The sequence below is a fragment of the Beta vulgaris genome, chromosome 8, assembly GCF_026745355.1.
Source record: "Beta vulgaris subsp. vulgaris cultivar EL10 chromosome 8, EL10.2, whole genome shotgun sequence".
In the NCBI taxonomy this organism is placed as follows: domain Eukaryota; kingdom Viridiplantae; phylum Streptophyta; class Magnoliopsida; order Caryophyllales; family Amaranthaceae; genus Beta; species Beta vulgaris.
Window position 1 is genome coordinate 39,091,056 of NC_079209.1, and position 23,300 is coordinate 39,114,355.

The 23,300-nt window shown below is 34.6% G+C and overlaps 1 protein-coding gene across 1 annotated transcript; it reads left to right on the forward strand.

Moving 5' to 3' along the window:
* The first annotated feature begins 8,120 nt into the window (after positions 1-8,120).
* On the forward strand, positions 8,121-12,423 carry LOC104901431 (hypothetical protein). Its single transcript, XM_010689014.4, has 2 exons — positions 8,121-8,334; positions 11,929-12,423. The coding sequence occupies exons 1-2, from the start codon at positions 8,175-8,177 to the stop codon at positions 12,012-12,014; spliced, it is 246 nt and encodes an 81-aa protein (XP_010687316.1). The 5' UTR covers positions 8,121-8,174; the 3' UTR covers positions 12,015-12,423.
* The last annotated feature ends 10,877 nt before the right edge of the window (positions 12,424-23,300 follow it).

The window sequence follows — 23,300 nt, forward strand, 5'->3', positions numbered from 1 at the left end:
CAGCTTTGCTGATTACGTGCTTGTCTGTGTTTGTGATCATGGCTTTGCCTATTGATCCTGTGGTGATCCTTCGGGGGAGCAGAGTCAAGAAAGCATTGACATTACAGGTTCGAAGATGCATACCATTGGGGATTCTGGAATGGAGAGGCTTTTGGGACATTAGTATTATTTAAGTTGTTTTCGTAGGAACATCTTTACTTAAGTTTGAGGTTTATTTAGTTGGTGTGTTTACGTTTGACATTGTCATTTGGTTTCATAAGTTTAATAAAGTTGATTTTTGTTTTAATAAGTTTTCCGCTGCAACATTCTGAGTAAGCCGAAACGTTATCACACGGGCGATAATGCCTGGGTAATTCTCTGGATTTGTTATAAAGGTATTTTCTAGAAAGAGAGAATTATCGGGGTGTTACAAAAGTGGTAGCCGGGCATGGGCATAGCCACTGAAAAAGGTCTAAGGTCTGAACCTAATCGTCCCAGCCAAGTGTTATCGGCCAGGATAAACCTAGGGTCAGAAAGAGGACCTAGCCGCCGTCTTATTTCAGACGAAGTGGTCGATGGCTCCTCTGAATCACTAGCGGGGTTAGAAGAGCTGGTCGTCCTTGGCTCATCCGAAATCGTCCTATGCATGGACGGGCTGGGATCTGGAGAGCCCCTGATTTCTGGTTCCTCCTGGGCATGCTCAGGAGAAGGAGTTTGGTTAGCAGGACGAGCACTTTGGGTCTCTCGTTCTCCTTCGGCAGGAATTCGGCCAGTGGATTCCTCTCTTTCTGAGCTAGAGGCCGGCATGGTAACCCCTCTTCTGATACGAGCCGTCTGCTTGACGCGCGCCAGATTACCCTGCACAGGTAAAGACTGGGTCGTCTGACTTTGCCGTCCATGGCTAAAGAAAAAGAATGCATGTCCGGCCGAGATAGGACCAACTCTAGAAGATGCCGAGGAAGTTAGGCCCTCTGTTCTAGGGTTAGCACCAACCCTTGAGCGGCCGGAATTGTTCGAGGAAGAGGAAGAATCCATTTTCTTAAAATATGTGTGAAAACAAGAAAAAGAGTTGAGAATATACCTGTAGAGAAAAGATCGGACGAACGTCAAAGATGACTTGAGGCCTCGGACGAGCAAAGTAACAATTGCAAGAGCTTGGACGGGAGTAGTTCTTCTCTCTAAAAGTTCAGTAAAAATTTGTAGAGTCTCTCTCTCTAGAAAATCTCTCAGCGATGTTAAAATGATTCCAGGAGCGACTAAGGCACATATTTATAGAGGGGTGAAAATGACCCCCTCATCCGGTAAAAAGTAACCGTTATGCATAGGGGTTGACCTGTGGAGACCGGCAAAATCGCGCCTCTTTTTTGAAAAAGAGAAGGGCAGTTCCAGGTCGGTTAAAAGAGGAAGATTAACCGTCTTGGCGCCTAGAAGATAATAACTCCCTCTTTTAAGGGGCAAATGTTGTAGCCTAAAAATCAACGGCTATTGCGCTGACACGTGTCCTCATCAGAGCCCTACATGTGGCATATATGCAGGGGAGTAAAGTACAAAGGGCCTAAAGGTGACAGGCCTAAAAGTACGTTTCTCTGAAGAAAGTGTACTAAAGGTCCTTCTCCTGCCCCAAAAATTGTACTTAGGCGCAGTAAAAATGATCTACACCTTTATATGAAAGTGAGGTGTACTGACCAATTAATTGCTGCCACGTGTCCCACTACTTTGATTAGCCAATCAGATGCTCCCAAATTAGGGTGACATCAAGGCGCAACAGTCATTTCAAACAGTATAAATAGTCCTTGATTTCAGGGTGAAAGGTACGTTTTTCAGAGCATAGTATTGTTACTCTGTCATAAATTCTTCTCTCTCTCTCTCTCTACTTTCTCTCTCTAAAAGTTCCTTTACATCCCTGACATCTGACTTAAGCATCGGAGGGGGAAATACCACCCAAACCTCCAGGGTGGGTCCCTTTTTTGCAGGTTGCTGATCAGGAGTTAGCATCGGGATTTGAACCAATCATTGTTGCACAAGTCTCTAGTTTTAAGAACCCATCTTTGGGAGTGTGATATAAGTTTGCTAGTTTTACACTACGTAACAATAACGTATCGGCTTATTCAGAATTTTGCAGCAGACAACAAAATAAATAATTTTATAAATAAAATGTAGTCAACTCCAAAAATCAACCAAAAAAGTCAAAGTCAAACTTAAAAACCAAACCAACTATAAAAAGTATAAACTCAAAGTATGATAATTAGACTACACAAGATCTCCAATCCCGAACCCAATGATGCATCATCTTCAAACCTGTAGATGGACAATGCACTATTGATTTCAAGAGACTACTCACCAAAATGGGTCATCACAGGATCAATAAGGCATAGCCATGATCAACACACACAAACAAAATCATGTAATCAGCAAATCTGAGTATTACATAATAAATAAAGAAATAACCCTAACATGATACTACTACATAACAACAGGAATAAATAATAATATAATAACTTACAGATAACTCATACTGAATTAAACTTCACAACCAATAATTTAATTACTTTAAATAATGGAATAGTCAATGGAACGAGTTGTCTGACTAAAAACCATCCTTCCCTTTGGAATAAAAAATACAGGCACGACTCCGAATTCCCATGACCTACGATATCGAAGAACCTTTAAAATAAAAATAAGAACAATGATCAATCCGATCCCAGGAAAAGCCATGGGCTACCACCATGTACTCCAACTCTCTAGTTGTCCAATACTTCAGACATGCACAAGTCTGAAGCTATTGTTATCCACATTTCACTTTACATGATTTACCATTTATTACTTGTTATGACTCACGAGCAATACAATCATCAAACAATCACAACTTTTATTTGTATCTTAGGATTAGATAAGTGATCAAGCAACTTAACAACCCAAGATTAATTCAATCTCTATCCAATCTTCTTTATTTGTTGAACCTAACCAACAACCAACCAGCCTTTTAAAGGTATAAAATATCAACTTACCAAATAAGGTAGTAAAATAATAAAAAGGAAACAACATGATTCAATCATGATCCAAAACTAATAAATATATATTAATCCCTCATATGAATTAATATAATAAAGTTCCCAAATCCCTTATGTTTGCATCAAGCTTCCATACAAACATAATAAAATCTCATAATCAACATGTTTCACACAACGGCATAAAACATGCAAATCCAACATATAATAGAAATCATATATGAACTCAATTAGTTTCCTATACATGATACTACATAATTCTCATCCTTAAAATCATGACATTAATCCAACCAACACATAGATATGTACGTACCTCATGTAGACAAAACGAGTCGCAACCTTCACAACCTTAAAAGTCGCCTAAAGAGAAATCTCCGCCTAGAATAACCAATATAAACCCACAATCAATCATTGGAACTTTAAACCCTTCTTAAAAGTGTTTAAAAACCTTTTCCATCATTGGAACTTAAGTATTTTTAAAGATACTACTAGTTGCTAACAACTCTAAAAAAAAGTTATGTTTGAAGCTCTTATGGATAGAATCTGGAACAAATTGCAAAGATGGAAAGAGAAATTATTGTCTAGGGCTGGGAAAGAGAATTTGCTCAAATCTGTGATCCAGGCGATCCCGACATATCTGATGGGTGTGTATAAGCTCTCCAGCTACATCACTGAAAAAATAAGTTCGGCTATGGCGCGCTTCTTTTGGGGGCAATCTGGCCCGACTAGGAAAATTCACTAGAAGAGTTGGGAAGATATGTGTACTCCGAAATTCGGGGTGGAATGGGTTTCAAAGATTTGTGGATTTTTGATGACGCAATATTTGGCAGGCAAGCTTGGAGGTTAGTTCAGCATCCCAAATCACTGATGGGGAGTATTTTGAAGGCTAAGTATTATCCGACGAGATCTTTCCTCGAATCTTCTTTGGATTTTGCAGGGAGCTATTTTTGGAGGAGTATTGTAATATCCTAAAAATCTTAAACATATTTAAGTGAGTAATTAACGTAATAATGTAGTTAGAATATATTTTATTTTATTCGTTTCACTAATTAAGCAACGTATAATAAAATGATTATAGAATTTTAACATAAAAATTTACTAACTTAAATTATGACGATAATTTATAATTTACGATTTTATGAGTTAAACAAGAAGGCTAATAAAGTTGATAATTCACTTAAAGTACAAAATGTCAGCATTTCACCCAAGATTTCACTAAGTCACGTTGATAGGTGTTAGTGTGGAGAATTTCTGATTTTTGATGGTGTTAGTCAAACTACTTACTAATGGTTAGGCTAATGGAGTTAAATGAAATTGATTTAGTGCTTTATTAAGCCATGTTAGTTTAATTTATTAAGTTAATCATAATAATGGGCTTATAATCTGATTTACTTTATTAAATCATTTAAGTTAATCTTGTTGCTTTATTAATATATTGAGCTTTAGTGGGCTGATTTAGTTAGTTTTACTAAACCACCTAACTTATTTACTAAAATCTATTATTGGGTTATAATTCATGATTTCTAAACTAGTTGAGTTGTTTAAAACTAATTAAAAATAATTCATCAAGCTTGTTGTTTATAATTGAGTTTAAGTTATGAGTACTTCACTAATCCTTAAGTTCACTTATAATAATTAGTTACTTGACTTGTTAGTTTTAAATGACTAAATAATATTAAAATAATGTTATGGGATCTATTATAACTTTAAACTTAACTAATTAATGGACGACTAATTAATTATTAACCATGAACTAGAATAATGTTATGTTTTCGAAAGGTTATATAATATGTAGTAATATAACTTCAATGGTTCGATAATTTCTAAAAATATAGCTAATTGAGTTATTCATTAATTAGTTGTTAAAGAGTCACCCTAATTAAAAAGTTATTAACGATTAAGAAATAATGACCTTTAAGGAGACCTTTATGACATTATAATAACCGTTATGACCTTAATAAGCGCTAACCAATATTTAGGCTTAAAAGCTAAATAACGAAACATTCATTAATAAAATTATTCTTGAATAGATTAAGGAAGATAAAAGATATTACAAGCCTCCCCCGGCTATCAAGGTTATTAAGCAGGAATTCAGGTAACGTCTACTGCTAACACCCACATTCCCCTTCGAAGTATGTTTTATGATCATGATTAATATTATATTATTATGTTTTATATGTGGATTGTGGGAAATGAAATGCTAACACCCACATTCCCCATCGATGGTTATGAACTTATGATGATACGATGCTATGAAATGACGATGATGATGTTATGATATGAAATGAAAGAATATAATTATTCACGATGATGATGATATGCTTAAAAGAAATGAAACATGATAAATTCAAGTGAAAGACGGTTCTTGGCAAGTATTTTGTTATCCCGGGTCGTGCACGTACCTTCCGGTCGGTTAACCACCTTCCGTTTAGTGAAGGCTATTATCCTCGGGTGGCACCGCGCAAATCTGGGCAAATAACGCCACCTTCCGTTTAGTGAGGGCTTTTGTCCTCGGGTGGCTGCCTTCCGTTTATGATGTTATGATGTTTTGGGGAGACGTCCCTTCCGTTGTACTAGCCAAGTTACCAAAGTAAAATATATATGATGATGAACATGATAAAGAAGATAATGTAACATGATATGATATGTTTGTGAAATGTTTTATTTATTCTATTCTCCCTGTTTTTAACTAAAATGATGTGAAATGAATTTACGATGTTAGAGTAGTATGTTACTGAGCCTCGGCTCACGACGTTTTGTTTTATGTTTTAGGTACCGCTGGTGATAACGGGATGGCGTAGCAGTGAGGATTTAATTAATATCTAGATTATCTAGACTCTCATGGTTTTAATTTAAGTTTATGTCAAAACTCTGATTAGTAACTAAGTTTCTATTAATTAAGACTAATGTTGGACCTCTATTATGCTTCATGTTATAAAATGTTTAAGTTTATGATTTTATGTTGCCTTGTATTTTCCTTATGGAAAGTACGACGGTAACGCACCGACTATCTAGGTTCCGCTGCTAATAATCGATTAATTAACTTAACAACGATGATTAGAGGTCGGGGCGTTACAAGTATCTGTAGTGTGAAGGCTCTAGTGAAAGAGGGCATGCTATGGCGAATTGGAGAAGGTGACAAGGTGAACATATGGAGCGATCTGTGGGTTGTAGGGGAGGAAGGTAGATTTATCACTAGCCCGTGAGTAGATGATATCTCGAAGGTAAGTGATCTTATTGATACGTCGCGGATGGAATGGAAAATTTAACGAGCGTGATCAACACTGCATTTTAACTATACCTTTAAGTAGGAGAGCCTCAAGTGATGTTCTCACTTGGGTATATTCAAAGGATTGTTTGTACTCCATAAAAACTGCTTACATGCTTGGAAAGGGAGGAAACTTGGAGAATCATCATGTGGCATGGCTGGAGATATGGAATATGGAGGTGTCTCCAAAGGCCAAGCATTTTCTCTGGCAATTATGTTCGAACACTTTGCCCACCCGTGCCCTTCTTAGGCGCTGGCACATGCTCGATGATGCAAAATGTCCTTGGTGTGAAGCGATGGAGGAGACTAGCACTCACATCCTAGTAGAGTGCTCTCGGGTTGGGGAGATCTGGGAGGATAGCGGCGCATTGTTGAACATTGTTAGCACAAGTTGGGTCGACATTCTCACGAGCTGGAAGCAGGAAGATTGTAAGTTAATACAACGAGCAACGATATTGTTATGGTGTCTATGGATGGAAAGGAACGACAAGGTGTTCAATGGAAATATCACTCCCACTGTTGTTCTACTGGCACGCGTGCATAGACTGGTGCTCGAGCACAACAGATACACGCAATAAGTGTATAAGAGCTCGGTCCCTCGTCAAGCTCCGAGTGCTCATCAATGGAGTGCGCCACCACCGGGGGTGATTAAGTTAAATTCTGATGCTGCATTAGATGTGGAGGGATGGATCGGTATGGGTGCGGTGGCTTGAGATGCTACTAGAGGGGTGTTGTTTATGGCATCCCATCACGTTCGTGCTTGGTGGACACCATAAATCCTAGAAGGGAAAGCTCTCCTATTCGCTATAAAACTAGCGCTCCGGCATGGCTACAAGCATGTCATCGTGGAATCAGATAGTCAAGTTTTGGTTTCTCGCCTATCTAAAACGACAGTATTTATGTCAGAATTTGAAAATTTTGGGGTTTATATAGGTTCCCTCTTGTGGGCTTAGGAAAAGGTAATTGGACTCAAATAGAGTTCAATGATGGATGAAATTAGTGTTTGGGTCCACATACCCAATTAGGAGTCATTTTCCTAATCCAAATAGTGTTTGGGTTCCTCATAACCACTTAGAAATCCTTTTCCAAATTCAAAAAGTGTTATAACCTTTTTTAACTATTTTTCAAAGCATGCTTAAATAAAATATTTTAACTTCTTTGAATCATAAATAATTTCTTTGACTTTCAGATAATCAACTTTTAAAGAAATGAATCATTTAAATACTAAATTATATTTAAATATAAATAATTATATACATTAAAATATATTAATAAAATTCATAAATTTACCGGGATTACAGTGAGGACACGTGCTGGCTACCCTTTGTGGTTGTTGGCTAGAATCTGCCAGAGCTTTCCAACCATTAAGCTCTATGCTTGGATTGAATAGGTTATGATACAGTTTAAACAAAAAACATTCTATTGTTTCAATGAATAGTTTTATTTCGTGCATGATTATGAGTTTTCAATTATGCAAATAACGATTAATGAAGGTTTGGAGGAGAGAGAGCATGGAGGTAAGGAGAGAGAAAAAGCTTAGAGATTCATGAATAGGGGATGTTTGGTTGGGGGGGGCCTAACGGTGTTAGAGCGCAGTCAATATTAACGGTATTTTGAGGAATTCTCTAAATGTAAGTGATAATTTAAGAATTACGTCAAACCTCATGATTAACTCAGGAATTTTCCCTTCATCTTATAGGGAGTTCCCAGACGGAGGCCCCAAAAAAATTAGCTTTTTTTTTTTTTTTTTGTGTGTATTGCATATAGCATTTACGTTCACAAAAATATAACAAATAAAGTTTTTATTTGTTGGTGCGGTGGCATCAATTTGAGACGCTGGTTTTAATTAATGAGACATAAGTGATCAAGATGAACCCTAACGTTACAGGAGCGAGGTTTAGGTGGGCAGAGAAAGAAAAATGGCAAGTGAAGGCAACCCGAACGCGAGGGTTGGGAATGGAAATGGGTTCAAATCCAAACTAAACCACTTCCTTTACAGTGGAGACAAAAAGCATGTCTTTGCTGGCTTAACCATTATTACTGCCATTTTCGCCGTCCCCTGGTACTACATGAGCCGAGGTACTCTTCTCTCTCATCTTTCAACATACATACTTGTGCGATTCTTTCATTTTTCGGATATTATCATCTGTTGCGTTTTCTTGCTGCAATTTTCTTCGAAATTCCCTATTTCTTTTATAGTTGTGGGAGTTTTTTTGGGAATCTGGGTGATGTTGTAAGTAGTGTTTAGATACCTGTGTCGATCGGACATGGGTGGGACAGTCGGACACTTATTTTAGGCCACTTTGGAGGTGTATGACTATTGAATGTTAGTGGAAGTTAATGAAGAAATACATATATATTGGAGATGAAGTTAGTTTCACGCGTTTTATGTTTTTTGGGTTGCGTTTGACCCGTGTCTACCATTCTAGTGGTAGACACTAGTCCACCATCTACCAATTGTTTGAGTACCATAAGTTCCTACCGTTACTGGCATTAACGGATCGTAAGAATATTACACAGAAAGGTTCAACATAATACATGTCTAGTATCAATAGTCTATTCAAAATGGTCTCTTTGATTGGCTATGGTCATCCATTCCTCCTTTCAATACTCAATCCTTAGTTTAAGCCTCTTTAAAGGTGTTGGATTAACGTTTATGATAGATGTGAAGGATATTGTTGGAATGCAGATGGAATTAGAATGAATGAACTTGCTAGGGTTTAATGGACTTGCCATTGTCTTAGGCATTGACTTTTGACCCAAGCTGTTGACTTTCATTTTATTTGGATACTGTCAACTCTAGCCTAGGCCAGTGATAAAATTCTACTAGTTTCTGTGCATCAATTCTATTTCCTGACAGGCAGCTGATGAGCTAGTTAAAAGACTTATCCAAGCTAATTGTACATTGATCTCTTTGATTGTTTTGAGAATCACAATCAAATTGATAGCGAGAACCGGAAAAGAAAACTTAAAAAGGTTGATATAAGTTGTTTCAACATTAAATCAAGTCCTACTATGTAACCTGTATGATTGATTGCCACAAAAGTCTTTACCCATCATTAGAAGCAATCTTTAGATAGCCTTGAGCGTAATAGTGAACCATCTCACCATAAGAATTACAAGAAAGAGGTTGAGAAGTCTGGTTTGAAATTTTAAATGTTGTTGCATGCTGATTAAGGGGTTGTTTGGTTAACATTATTTATCATAGGAAGTTAGAAATCCTAGGAATTGGAATTGTTTGGTGTTGTTTGGTTGACAAATTCATGGGAAGTAGAAATTCCTAGGAAGTTCCACTTTCCACAAAATGGAGGAAGTTACTTACCTAGGCGGACCTAGGTAAGTGGAAATTCCCATGGGAATTTTCATTTCCCTTGAATCACCAAACATCATCTAACAATTCCTAGGAAATACAATTACATGGGAAGATAATACTCCAAGGAATTTGCACTTCCTACATTCAACCAAACGAGCATTGATTAAGGTATTTTTAACTGTCACATATGGCTTGCTAGTAGCCACCTGCCCTCCTTTGAGATTGGACCCCTGAGGAAGACGCACACTATTTTATTCAGTTTTTTACTTATTAGGTAAGTTTTGATGTAAGAAAAGAGCCTTTAGATGTTTGGATCCAAAGGGTGTTGTGAACTCTTTTTTTCTGGAGCATTACATTTTGATATATCAAATGACTTTATGAACTTTCATCACAGCCTTTTCTCTTTGTTTGTTTCAAAATCAACGAGACACACATAAGTGGTGCTTCCATGTAATTTTTTTTCATCACGTTTTGAAAGAGTTTGTTCTTGGATTTATGTTACTTCTTCCTTCTGTGTTGTTTAAGTAGTCTCTCGGGGTATCATCTTTATGTGCGTAGCTTCATTCTTTTTCTTCATAGAGTTGATACTTTCTTTGTTCCTTATATGGTGAAATGATTGATGAAAGGTTTTTCCATGCACATTTGATATTTTGGTTTGTGAAACACTATAAAATGAAGTTAGAGTTCCAATTATGATAGCTATTGTAGTAGTGTTTTTTGAGTCATTGAGGAGGCATCATTCGAAATATTGTGTAAGATCATATATAGATATAACACTTCCATTCTTTGTATGTGAGAGATGAGCCTTAGCCACGGCTTGAAAGAGGAGTTGCCTTGAAATCCAAGATATGGCTGCTAGGTTGTCAATGTCAACAGGAGATCGTGTAAGATGACAAAGAAGAAGGATTTTATTTGATTAGAATCTTTTAAAATTATGGCTGTTTTTTTTCGTGTATGTTGTTTCTTGATAAGTGCATCAACGAGTTATAAATAATCAATGTATGCATAAAGATCAACTGATTGTCTTCTTGCTTTGGTGCATTTCTATGCTCTAATTATTTATGCACATGTTAGAATCTTCTGCTTTAGGTACAAGTAGATTGTCATGTGGAGCCATGACATGGCTTGTCAATTCAAAGTCCAGACTTAAAACATCAAGGTCTTTGTAATTAGTAACATTAAGTACCTTAGGGGGTGATTGGTTGAGGGTTTTAAGAAAAGGAAAATGATTATCTCCCTTTAACTTTCCTTGTCACACCACCCTGCCAACACCATTCTGTCCCCTTCCCTCCTCTGCAACCGATTACCATCTCCAGAACTGTATCATCTGCAAAATCAAGCTCATTATTGAAAAGGGGAGAAAAGAGTAGGCCGAAAGGCTTGCATTTGTTCAAAATTAGCCTTTGTTTACTACAAAGAGAGGGGGGGTGTGAAGAGGGGTGATGTTGGCAGGAATACAGGTGGTAATGTCATCAATGGCTGTAGAACTTGGTGGCTTGCTGGTGATGGTGGATGGTGGCTGCAGCAGCAGGAGGAGGACAGCGTATGGTGCTGGAGAGGTTTTTAGGTGTTTGGAGGGGCGGAGACTGGAGGAAATTGACCGAGCGGTTGCAAAAGTGTTGTACTAGGAAATTGAAAGGTTTTATTAATGTCCCAACCAGAAAAATGGGTAGAGGGTGTTCTATTCTTTTATTTTTCCTTTCTCTTGATGATTCTTTTCTTTCCTCTCACCTGAACTGAACAGCCCCTTAGTATCAGGTCATTGTTTTGCATATCAGGCATCATCCCATTATTGAGTTGCCAACATAAATATTTCGAAGACTATTGTCATTTGTTATTGGAGTTTACTTTTGATGCACTTAATTTCAAGGTGTTGCCTATTTTATACTGGCGCAACTTCTGCATTGATTCAGTTAAAATATTCAACTAGTAGAAAATGCACTAAGCTGCTATATCCAACCCTTAAACTGTGATATATGCACTCGACTATGTATCAGAAACTCACATGACTATGTAGAACATAGCTAGTCCTCAAAATGGTAGGAGTGTAAAGCTACCTCTGTGCTGTGTAATTATGAGTATGCCTTAGATTTCTTGTTCTTCAACATGCATGTTTCAATAAGTTATCGTTTCTCATCTCTGGCATTTTCAGTGGCATTATTTGCAAACATGTTTTTCGACTTCTCATTTTTAATATTTTGCCATTAAATTCTCCTTTTTCTGAAAATTCTTTTTCCATGAGCTTGTCAGAACTGGCCTTCCAGACCCATTCAGGGCCAAATTGATCTTGAGCTGTTATTTCAACACATTTGCATCTTACATTATATCTGTGTCTGAAATTCTTTCTCCCTCTCTTGAAGGGTCTAAGCACCAATCTCATCAAGACTATCTAGAAAAAGCTGACAAAGCGAGGAGCGCACGACTCTCTTCATCTTCGGCTAAATAATGGCACTATTCATCATTATTTGATATGCTGTGGAGCTGCTCAACATGTTCTCTTCATCAGCTGTCTGATAGTGTACTAGCTTCCAAAGCATTGATTAGTTACTTTTTTTTTATGAGTGCAGTGTCTGTTCGTTTTTTTTTTAAAAAAAATAACTTCAGCGCAGGATTTGATTTACAGGAATAGTTAATAGCATACGTTTTTGGTACTTGGTGAGAGAAATCCTTCTAAATTTTACTTTCCTAATGCTCTTTCACTAGTTTTCAGGATTCTAAGGAATCCAAAAATATGCATCGTTAGTACAATAATACATTATTTAGTAAGTTTGTGAGTTTTGCGAACAAACTTTCAACAATAACTAGTGTTTTGGCCCAGGCTAATTACAATTTTCAAATATATTATTGTTCATAAATATTATAAACGTAATTTTCTGTTTAGTGCTAAATTGGAAAATGGACGTTATGGCATGATAATTTGTTTTAAAAAATGAGCAGAGGAGAGAGAAACGAAGCTTTAGCTTTCACTACACAATGGCATCAACAAGTAGGCCATGAAAGAACAAAGGACAATAACAAGACCTTCACAGGAGTGCCAACAGTAGTAGTTCTAGCGGTGGCGACAGTAAGGACGGAAGGAAACAGGGGCAGCAACTGCAATTGAGAAGCAGTAGCAGCAAGAGAAGAAAAGAAGAAGATGATCAAGAACGAGAAGAATGGATGAATTAAAGATTTAAAGTTTATGAATTTCAATTTCTGAAAAGAAAATTTTAAAAGTTGTAGAACATTATTTGTTCTAAAAATCTACCTTTTGCCTGAATGTGGGAGGTTGACCATTTTTCGGTGTTGATCCCCCATGTGCAAGTCATATTACCTTAGAAAATCCATCATTTTTACCCTTTCTTCCTCCTTTCCTTCGCATTTAATGCGTGCATTATGCTCCCAGGACTCAGGAGCACAATGAGAATTGTAATCCCCCATAATTTTATAGGATTTTAGAAATATATATATTTATATTTGAACACAAATTAGTTTTGAAATGATTTGACTATTTAAAAAGGTTGACTATTTTAAAATTGAAATGAAATTATTTTCATGACTTAATAAAGTTGAAAATATTTTAATTAAGCATGTTTTGATAAAAGTTTTAAATACTAATTTATATTGAAAAAGAAGTCTAATGGAATTGAGGAACCTAAAATCCTAAAAGGATAAAAAGGAAAAAGAGTCATATTGATGATTAAAGTCTTAAGTTATTTATCTTGATGATCATCAAATTTCATTAAACCTTATCTCTTTTTCCTAAGCCCAAAAAGGAAGCCTTTATATAAATACTTTATTACCCAATTATTTTATTCCACACAAAGATGATTTTCTATCTTCTCAGACTCAATAATTTCGCCACTTTATATTCTTTCTCTCCTCATGGTTTTCTTTCTCCCTTCACTCGTTTTTTCTCTCACCCGAATCTGATTGGCCAGATTTCTCATAGTTCCGTTTATTTTTGGCCAAAACCCCCTTCTTGAAAGTTGTAGATCTCGAAAAGTTATTGAATTGAGGCTCAAGAATCACTCAATTCCGATTCTTATTCTATTAGTTATGGCCTCAGCAAGTTTCGCAATTCTGCTGCCATATTTCACTCGCGATTTCGGTATTTCACTCCTTTTCTCCCTTTTTCTTTTCTTCCTTCTTAAGATTCCATTAAAGACTATATTTTTATGTTTTCTATTATTATTAATCAAGTTTATTAGTTTTAATTACTGTTTGTAATAAGTAATTTCCGTTATCTATAGTTTATATTATAAAAGAAAATTTCAGATTAATTATTATGCTTAGATTTTATTTTTAATCATGAAAACATGAGTTTTTAGAGTTTTAAATTGCTAGAAAACCATAGTAGCCTATTAGGTTCTATGAGATCTATTTAGAATATGATTTTAAATATGTTATACATGTTTTAAGGAGATTTATTAATTTTAAAAGATGCTGTAATTTCATAAAAGGGTTACTTATGGAGTTTTTAAGGGTTTTTAATTTCTAGAATAGTAGTACTATGCTAGGAATTAAAAATAATTCAAGTTTGACACCTAAACTCGATTTTAAACGTGTTTTAAGGGGTTTTAAAATTATTTAAAGCTGCTGTAATTTTTATTTTAAGTTATTAATTTTAGTTACCTTGTTTTCTAGGCGGAGAATATCTAGTAGAGAACTTTTCACGATTTAAAAGTGGCCTACAGGCTAGTATATACGAGGTATGTACATAATTACGTGCTATGTGGCTTAGTATCATGTTTTAAGGAAGGTTTAAATTTTTAGTATCATGTATAGGGACCTGATTTGTTCGTATATGTGATTTCTGGAATCATTTTACATGATTTATGCCTGTGTGCAACATGTGACTTAGAATTGTTTACGAATATTGAATTATATGTTTGTATGGAATAATTGATGCAAGCATGTCAAGTTAGTTTATTTATTAATTCACATAAGAATTAGTATATGTTAAAGCGAATCATGTAATGCATGTATTCTTTGAGAAGTATCATTTTATTATCTTATGAGGGACGTGGACCTTATTTGGTAAGTTTACAAGTTATACCTATATAAAGGTAAGATAATTGTTGGCTAGGTTCAACAATTAAAGGAAGTTAAGATTAAGAAGGAATTAAAGTTGTCTTGGATTGTAAGTTGTGATCACTTGTTAAATCCAAAGATAAAAGAGGTTCTGTTGTGATTGTCTGATTTTATTTATATATTATTGGTATGTGTGTGTGTCAACACAAGTAATAATATGTAAATAACGTAGAGTGTAACGAGAATAAGTTATAGACTTTAGACTGGTACACGTCTAGAGTTGGACATTAAGGGTTGGAGTACATGGTGAGCGTGCCATGGGCTCTTCTAGGAATGGATTGATCACCATCCCTCTTTTAGTTCAAAGGTTCCTCGATATCGCAGGTCATTCTGGAATACGGAGTCATAATGACCGTATTTCATATTAGTAGATAAGTCAAATCGTTCAATAACTATTCCATTAAAGTAATTAAAATGATATTTAGAGTTTAGTTCAGTAAGAGTTATCTACAGATTATTATATGTTCATATTATTATTCATTCCTGCATGTTACTTATGTAGTATCATGTTTAGGATTACTTATGTTGATATGTAGTACTCAGCTTTGCTGATTACGTGCTTTTTTTGTGTGTGTGATCATGGCTTTGCCTATTGATCCTGTGATGATCCTTCTGGTGAGCAGAGTCGATATATCATTGACATTACAGGTTCACAGATGTGCATCATTGGGAATCTGGAGTAGAGAGTTGTGTAATTAGCTTAGTTTAATTCTTGTTTTACTTAGAACATATTTTATTTGAGTTGTGAGTTATTAAGTTGGTTTGTTAAGACCTAAACAATTGTTTTTCGTTTTGAGTTTTAATAAAGTTAAATTTTAGTTAATGTTTTTCCGCTGCAAAATTCTGAATAAGCCGATACGTTATCACACGGGCGATAATACTTGGGTAATTCTCTACTTGTGTATTTATAAAAGTATTTTCTAGAAAGAGAGAATTATCGGGGTGTTACAACAATCGTGCTCCCACAATACAAAATAGAACATTTACGAATATGGAAACGGATGTTTTACTGTTGAAGTGGAACATTACAAAAATTCACTTACGAAAATGAACATTTTGCTATTGAAATGGAACAATATACTAATTCATTTACTAAAAAGAACATTTTACTATTGAAGTGGAATATTACCATAATCCAATTACGAAAATGGACATTTTTATTGTTCAAGTGGAACATTACTAAAGTTCAATTACTTAAATAGAACATGTGCTTATCAAATATAGAACATATTTTCAGGGAAAATAGAATATATTTTTTTGTGGAAAATAAGTTTAAGATAACATTTTTTAAAATAGAACAACGGCTTATCGAAAATAGAATAATTTTCACAAAAAATAAAATATAATTTTCTGCTGAAAAATAATCTTAAAACAAACATTTGTAGAAATAGAACATTTGCTTATTAAAAATAGAACCATTTTTACGAAAAAATAGAACATCTTTTTTGCTGAAAAATATGCTTAAAATGAACATTTGTTGAAATAGAACATTTACTCATCAAAAATGGAAAAAATTTACTGGTTGCATGGGTGCACCGTGCTCCTGGGAGCACCATAGAATTTTCACTTCGCATTCACCAAAACCCTTCTGCTTCATTTATATTTTTCGTTCTTTGCTTTCCTTTCTCCCCCACTAACACCTTGTGATAGGCTTTCAAATATAATTCCACTACATATTTTGAAATTTCTTTGCTTAGTTGAAGAATATATTCAACTTGTCACTTCTTGCTTAACTAGTAAGAAGAAAATTCCTATCCAGATATTCAATAAAAAAGTGCTAGAAATTGAAAAAATCACGAATTAATTTGCACCCAAAAAAAATAATTGTTTTTCATAATTGCAATTTCAATACTTAAGAGTTGGCATAAGAGGAGTTTGCGTAAGAGCTTCGTCGGGTTTGACAGTTGAGTTTGTATAGAGTTGAATGTTTGATACAAGCGCTTATTTTTTGGTTAACTGCAACCCTTCATTCTTAAGGGTTGCGTTTTCTGAAAAAAGCATCCTATCTCTTACCGTGCAGCCTTCCATTTTTTTTCACTAGTGAGCTATCAAGATAAGATTAAGCAAAGACCTACAAATAGGGATGGCAGTGGGGCGGGTGAAGTAGGAGAACCGCCCCATCCCCGCCCAAGTGGGGCAGGGATGGGTCTAGGTTTGGCGGAGATGGGGATTAAAATCCTACCCGCAATGGGTGGTGGAGTGGGTATGGATTTTATGCTATCCCTGCCCACCCCGCCCCACCCCCGCCTGCCCCACATATATATGATTAAGATTCTATTAATATACTTATATTATTAATAATTTTATCTTACAAAATATAAATATGTGGGTATGACGCAGGTAAGTGGATGCAGATACCCATGCGGATGGTGGGGTGAGGATGAAGTGGGTACGATGCGGAAATGAAGCGGGTGCGGATAACCATGCGGGTGGTGGGCGCGAGGATGGGTATAAATACGTACCTGGTGGGACGGGGATGGGTCTGGAATTTTCCCCCGCAATGGATGGTGGGGTGAGGATGGGAATTGAAATTTTATGTAGGTGCGGGTGTGGAGGTACCATCCACCACACCCGCCCCGCCCAATTGTCATCCCTACCCACGAACAAGATCGAGACTTTGTTGAAGGAACTTTGTACAACTATTTGTTGTTGTAAGAATTCCATAACAGAACACTATCTATTATTGCAAGAATTCCATAACACTTTAGTGAAATTCACTACTGTCTGCATGCCAATTGTAGGTATACAATTTAACGAAATATTAAATACAGGAGTTTCCAGCAAATTTATACATGTTTCACTTAACCCAGAAAGAATCAAGGATATTCAACAATTAGGTTTAGTAAATATTTCAATGAACAAACCGAATATGAAAGTTACTAGATAACATGTTATGTGCCAAATATAGTAATTCAATGCGCTCAAAGCATAAGAGCGAATCTAGAAAATGACCAAATAATAAATTGTAGTTAATGTCAAGAATTACAATGGTTTGATCATAGGATTTGAGTATATGATGAAGTGTATGGAAGAGAATGAAAGGCAAGGAGCAAAAAATAGAAATGAAGAAGAAAGGTTATGATGAATGTGAGAGAAAGGATGGAGAAATGGCGAAAAAAGATGAAATTTTAAAGTTATGTGACCTGCACATGAGGGAATGTCGGAAAATTGATCATCCTCCCACATTCTGGTAAAAGGTAGGTTCTTAAAATATAAAAATATCTTAAAAGTTAGGTTTCAACAACTTCTTTTTTTTGAGGCGTTTTTTTTTTTGGCAAAAGTGGAATTAATAAGGTACTTTATGATAAAAAAAACCATTTTTTTTCTTTTACAGGAGAATTCCCTTAAGAATTGATGACAGAGGAGAGAGAAGAAAAATGACTTTGTCTTTTTTATAGCATAGGGGAAAAAAATTCCTTTTAACTTTAATAGAGAGAAAATTTGATTTTTCTTGAAAATACTTAAAACTATGTATATCAAATTATAATAAACTATGCACCCATGTTAAACAAATTAATTTTTAAAAGGCAATTATACTAATCTATACAAATATATTAAAAGGTGTGCATAAACAAGAAAATGTGCCACGTGGCGCTCTTCTTAGGGAGTTTTAGTTCATGTAATCCATGTACAATAAAAAAATTTAGCAATTACATAGTATAGGGTTTGATCTCGAGACCTCAAGTACATATACTAAAGTCTTAACCAGGAGACTAAGTTGTATTTAGTGTTATTATCATAAAGTATTATTAATAAATGAAACTTTTTCTTACCCGGGGAATAGCCCAGGCCTAATAACTAGTTTATATCTACAACCCTGAGGGTTGCATGTAAAACATAATCCTTTTAGCTTGTGAAATAATTTGTGAATTTATGAAGATACTATGCATCAACCAATGCAATAAATGATCAAGTAATGTAACTTATTTTCAATTTTAGCTTTTTATATGCTGTTCTTTTAATAAATATATAATTTCGTAAATTAAATCAAATAATTAAAATTGCATTATGATATAATTTTGAATAGTTACGCACTCCTTGCAATTACATGTGGTAATTCATTTAATATTAGATCTCAAACAAAATATATCATCGAAGAATCCGAAGTTTCGGAACAGCTCAACACTGAACGTTTTTTATTGAAGGTAAAAATTGACAAATCAAAAAGTAATCTATCTTTAAAATAGCAGCCTTTATCCCCAAGCATCTTCCTTTAATTGGCGCGTTAATTTCACTCGTTAGATATAATAAGTAGTTATTATCAGCTTCTTAAAATACGAGTTAATTACATTTATTCTAGTGTTAGTTGTTACTCGAATCACACTAGTTACATGTTGCATACCCCACCTACTTTCTCAACACCAATGTTCGTTGGGCCCTCAACAATCACTTTGACCACCGTGGCCACAACATCCTATTCCATGGCTTCGATCTCCTTATCCTCTTCCTCCTTTTACCTCTAGCACCTCAACAACATCTTCACAAGTGGTTGTATAGCCTCCATCACATTGTTAGCACACTTATAGGCGATGATCAACATCCACTCTTTCACTTGGTGCCAATGTCTTAGGTGGACGAGTCCACACATAGATCTTTTGAACTTTGCCCCAAGAAAAAAAAAGGGAACGAAAGTATACTCTTTATGATTATGTTTCTAAAATTTACTAATTAAGGGCATTCATTTTAAATCCTATAGTTTCAAATAGTTTTATTATTTTGAATGATTCTTATATATTGTTGGAAGTTGATTTTGCATGAATGTTTCGTTTTTGTTGGAGGGAATTTTTTTTATTAGTACAAGGAGGAAATTAGGAATATCCTTCTCTCAAGGAAATTTCCTAATTTATTATAATAAATTAGTTGTAAAAGACAATTGTCGATTGTCAAATTGCTAATAGTTGTTGAATTGGGCAGATCGTGCCCTGGTTTTAATAGATGATCAACAACATGATTGGTTTCATGAAAAATGTGAGTGAATCGAATCGCCCGAAATCCTTTACTAGTTTGGAGAATATCCTTGATGAGGTAATTTAGCTTGCAATGACAGTTGAATTTTCTTTGAATGATGTTGATAAAGGATTTGGTTGTCACCTTAAATCAAAAGATGGGGGATATCGAGGCTTTTAGTGGTGAGGAGACCAGCCCGGTAGGCTCGAATATATAGGGACTTGTATTGAAAATGTATGGGGTCCACAGAACAATACTCGCAGCCGATGACCTTTGGTTAGCAAACCCATGAAATTTGAGGTTGATAGTATTGGTGGGTGGCGGATTCTATCGAACACGAATAATTTTGGGATCCTGCAAGCTTGAAATGGGATGTTAGTAATCAGATCAATGTTAACTCTGGCTTGCCATTAAGAGAAATTATGTTTTGCTATATAAACGATTATATTAGTTGACAATTGGTCATTATAAAAAATACTTCATCCGCTCCATAATAAAATACCCGATTGATATATTTTTTAAGAAACTCATGTGAAGAGGAGAGATATAGAGATTAATAAAAAGTGGAGCTGTGTGATAGGAGAGATAAAGAGAAGATATTACCATACAAAAAAAATGTTGCAATTAATATGAAACTTTCAAATAAGGTAAACTTTGCAATTGAAAAAGAGCGGAGTAATTAAATAGGTTGCGCTTTTTCCATGTGCTCCAAAGAATTGAGATGACTTTTAGGACGGAGGTGTACATCATTTTTTATGTGAAGGGAGAGTAGACATTGGTCGATAGACTGGTTTGGAAGTTTTCCTTGAATGAAGCTTTGAACTTCTGAGTAGTTCCATGATCTCCAGATTTTGTTGGATTGATTATGCAGTTGAAAGGTTAATTTATTAGAGATTGTAGATAGGATTAACATTTGTTGTAGATTTTCAGAGTAGAGAACGCATGCAAGTTGCAGACTTTTTCGGCTTTTTAGCCAGTTTCCAATAAATATTTGGAAAAATTGTCAAGAATAAGTCACCCTTTGCGTTGACCGCTTTTGACAAGTCAACCTTCATTTATTCCAGTAGCAAGTAAAGCTTGTACATGAATTAGCTTTTAACGAGTTTTTTACTTATGACCTGAACAACCCCTACAATTTTGTTCAGTTTTAAGTTTCTTACGGAACTTTATAAAATTCAAGCAGTGCAAATATGTTCTAGAGAACAATTTAATGAGTTCCAGAATACACACCTGTTAAAACTGAACAAAATTGTAGGGGTTGTTTAGGTCATAAGTAAAAAAACTTGTTAAAAGCTAATTCATGTACAAGCTTTACTTGCTACTGGAATAAATGAAGGTTGACTTGTTAAAAGCGGTCAACACAAAGGTCGACTTATTTTTGACAATTTTTCCTAAATATTTTTCAAAAAAAAGAACCTAGATGTAAACCGCTACTTCATATAACGGCTTATGGCAATGCACTGCTACTTAAAGTAGCAGTTTAACAGAATAATCGCATGCGCTAACTGTAATGGCGATTTAACGAGAGAAATCGCATGCGCTAAACATATTTAAAAAATGTTTTGGCAGTCACATCTTAAGTGGACAATGTTCAGGAGATCAACACTAATGTGGAAAGAAATTTGATTTTATAAGATCCACCTCATCTTAATGAAACTAGCCTTATATGCATCCTATGCATGCGAAATCATTATCAAAGTCGAATATCTTGTATAAATTAATCTATTTAATCCTTTTCAAATTAATAGCTACCTTTTGAAAAATCCACAATTCATATACTTCCTCCGTTTTTTTTTACTTGCAACACTTTTTTCATCAACTCCAATGCAATATTTGGGTAGGAGAGAGGTAGAGAGGAAAAAAAAAAGAGGACCCTGCCATGTGATTGGCGAGAGATAAAGAGAAAGGAAAAACAAAAGTAGAAAGTGTTTCATGTAATCAATTATTTCCCTTTTAGAGTGTTGCAAGTAAAAAAAACGAAGGAAGTATAAGGTTTGACCATAAATTATTTACTATTAAATAAAATCAAATGTTATAATGTAGTGTGTTGTCGGATTCGTTCAATGTATATTTATTACATGACATTAAATTTCTATACTAGCTTCTAGTACATAATTAAATATATTAATAGCCAAAGTAGTGCATCAGCAAGCGCAAAAGTCAAAATGTAACGAGTCAAAAGAAACAAACGAAGTAATAATATTTCATTTAAAAAATTATTTTCAAAGTTTTATCAAAGAAAAACATACGCATAGAATGGGGGTTTATATTTGATATTTATGAGTTATTTTTTATTTTTTTGATCTTCTAATCTTATGTAACTTTAAAAGACTTATAAAACTATTACTATTTTTTTTAACAATAGCCTTCTTGTATAAGTTCTTCCAGGGTTTTAACGTCCTTTATTCTTAATCGGTTCCTAGCATTAAGTTATGTATATTTAATTTTATTTTTATTAATAGCCTTATAGAATAAAGATATAAATATGATTAACCATATTTGATAATTTATCTTTTTATATATATTTTAATCTTTCAATCCAATATAAAGCACAACTATAAATGTATGACAACATTATGAATTATATGAACATCAAAGCATCATAAAAGTAAGAATTACCTTTGGAATGACAATGTTCTTTTTTGGAATGCAGATGGAGAAAAGGAGATAATGGAGAGGAGAGGAGAGGAGAAGGTCAAGAACTCTAGATAATTTGGAGCGTTTTACTATAACTTATTTTTTGAAGTTAAAGATAAAGTGAAAAAATTCATTTTAACCAAAGATTTTTGCTAATAATTGGGTTTGTGAAGTACTTCCTTTTAGATTGTACGTTTTCTTTTCCTGTTTTTCCTTTTTGGTTAAATAAAATAGTTAGTTACCCTTTTGTTTTTCAATTTATTTCTTTGACAGTTATTCAATGCGTTTTGACTTTTTTTTATATTTTTTGTTTAAATATAGTAGTTATAATTCTCCTTTTTTTATTTTTCTATTTTTTGGTGTATATTTCTTTTTTAAAAAAATGGTACGAAGAATTCCTCTGACCCGCCCTCGCACATGCCCCCCACCCAGAGGCTCATTACAAGCCATACACCCCCAATCCGGTCCCTCTCTCCTTGAATCCCAAGCCAATGCCTAGTAGGAATTGAACCCTAGACCTTGCTAGGGAAGATGGGAAAGCTCACTCTTTTTTTTGTTTTTGGTGTATATGTCCCTCATGTATTGCCATATATAATAAAGATCTTAATAATTGGTTAAAGTTGCAGAAATTTGATGGTAGACACGGGTCTACCATGAGAATAGTGCGCATGGTATAGTTTTGTTATTACAATGACCATTTGAAATATTTGATTGAACAATTATGAGAACCACCTCAATTTATCTTTTCTCGACTTTTTCATCCCGTGTGCGTTGCAAACCAATAAACATCCAATTTATTACAATGAACATTGTAGTATGATGAATACATTTGCAATTTCGGAATGAACATTTATGAAAAATTTATTGTAATAAACACATTGTTTCTGTTGAATGAAAAATTGCAATTTTCAATGGAACATTTTCGACTTATTCCAAAATTTAGTATGTTTACAAATTTTTAAAATTCAAAATTGTCGCTTGTAATACTCCATATTTTCAGGAGTTATTCTTTGATAAATAAGAAAATATAAAGAATAAAGTTGAAAGTATTTTTTTTAATATTATTTAAAGAAAC

Coding starts and splice junctions, on each gene's coding strand:
- LOC104901431 (XM_010689014.4), top strand. CDS start 8,175: ATGGCAAGTGAAGGCAACCCGAACGCGAGGGTTGGGAATGGAAATGGG. Junction 8,335..11,928: donor CTGGTACTACATGAGCCGAG/GTACTCTTCTCT, acceptor CCTCTCTTGAAG/GGTCTAAGCACCAATCTCAT.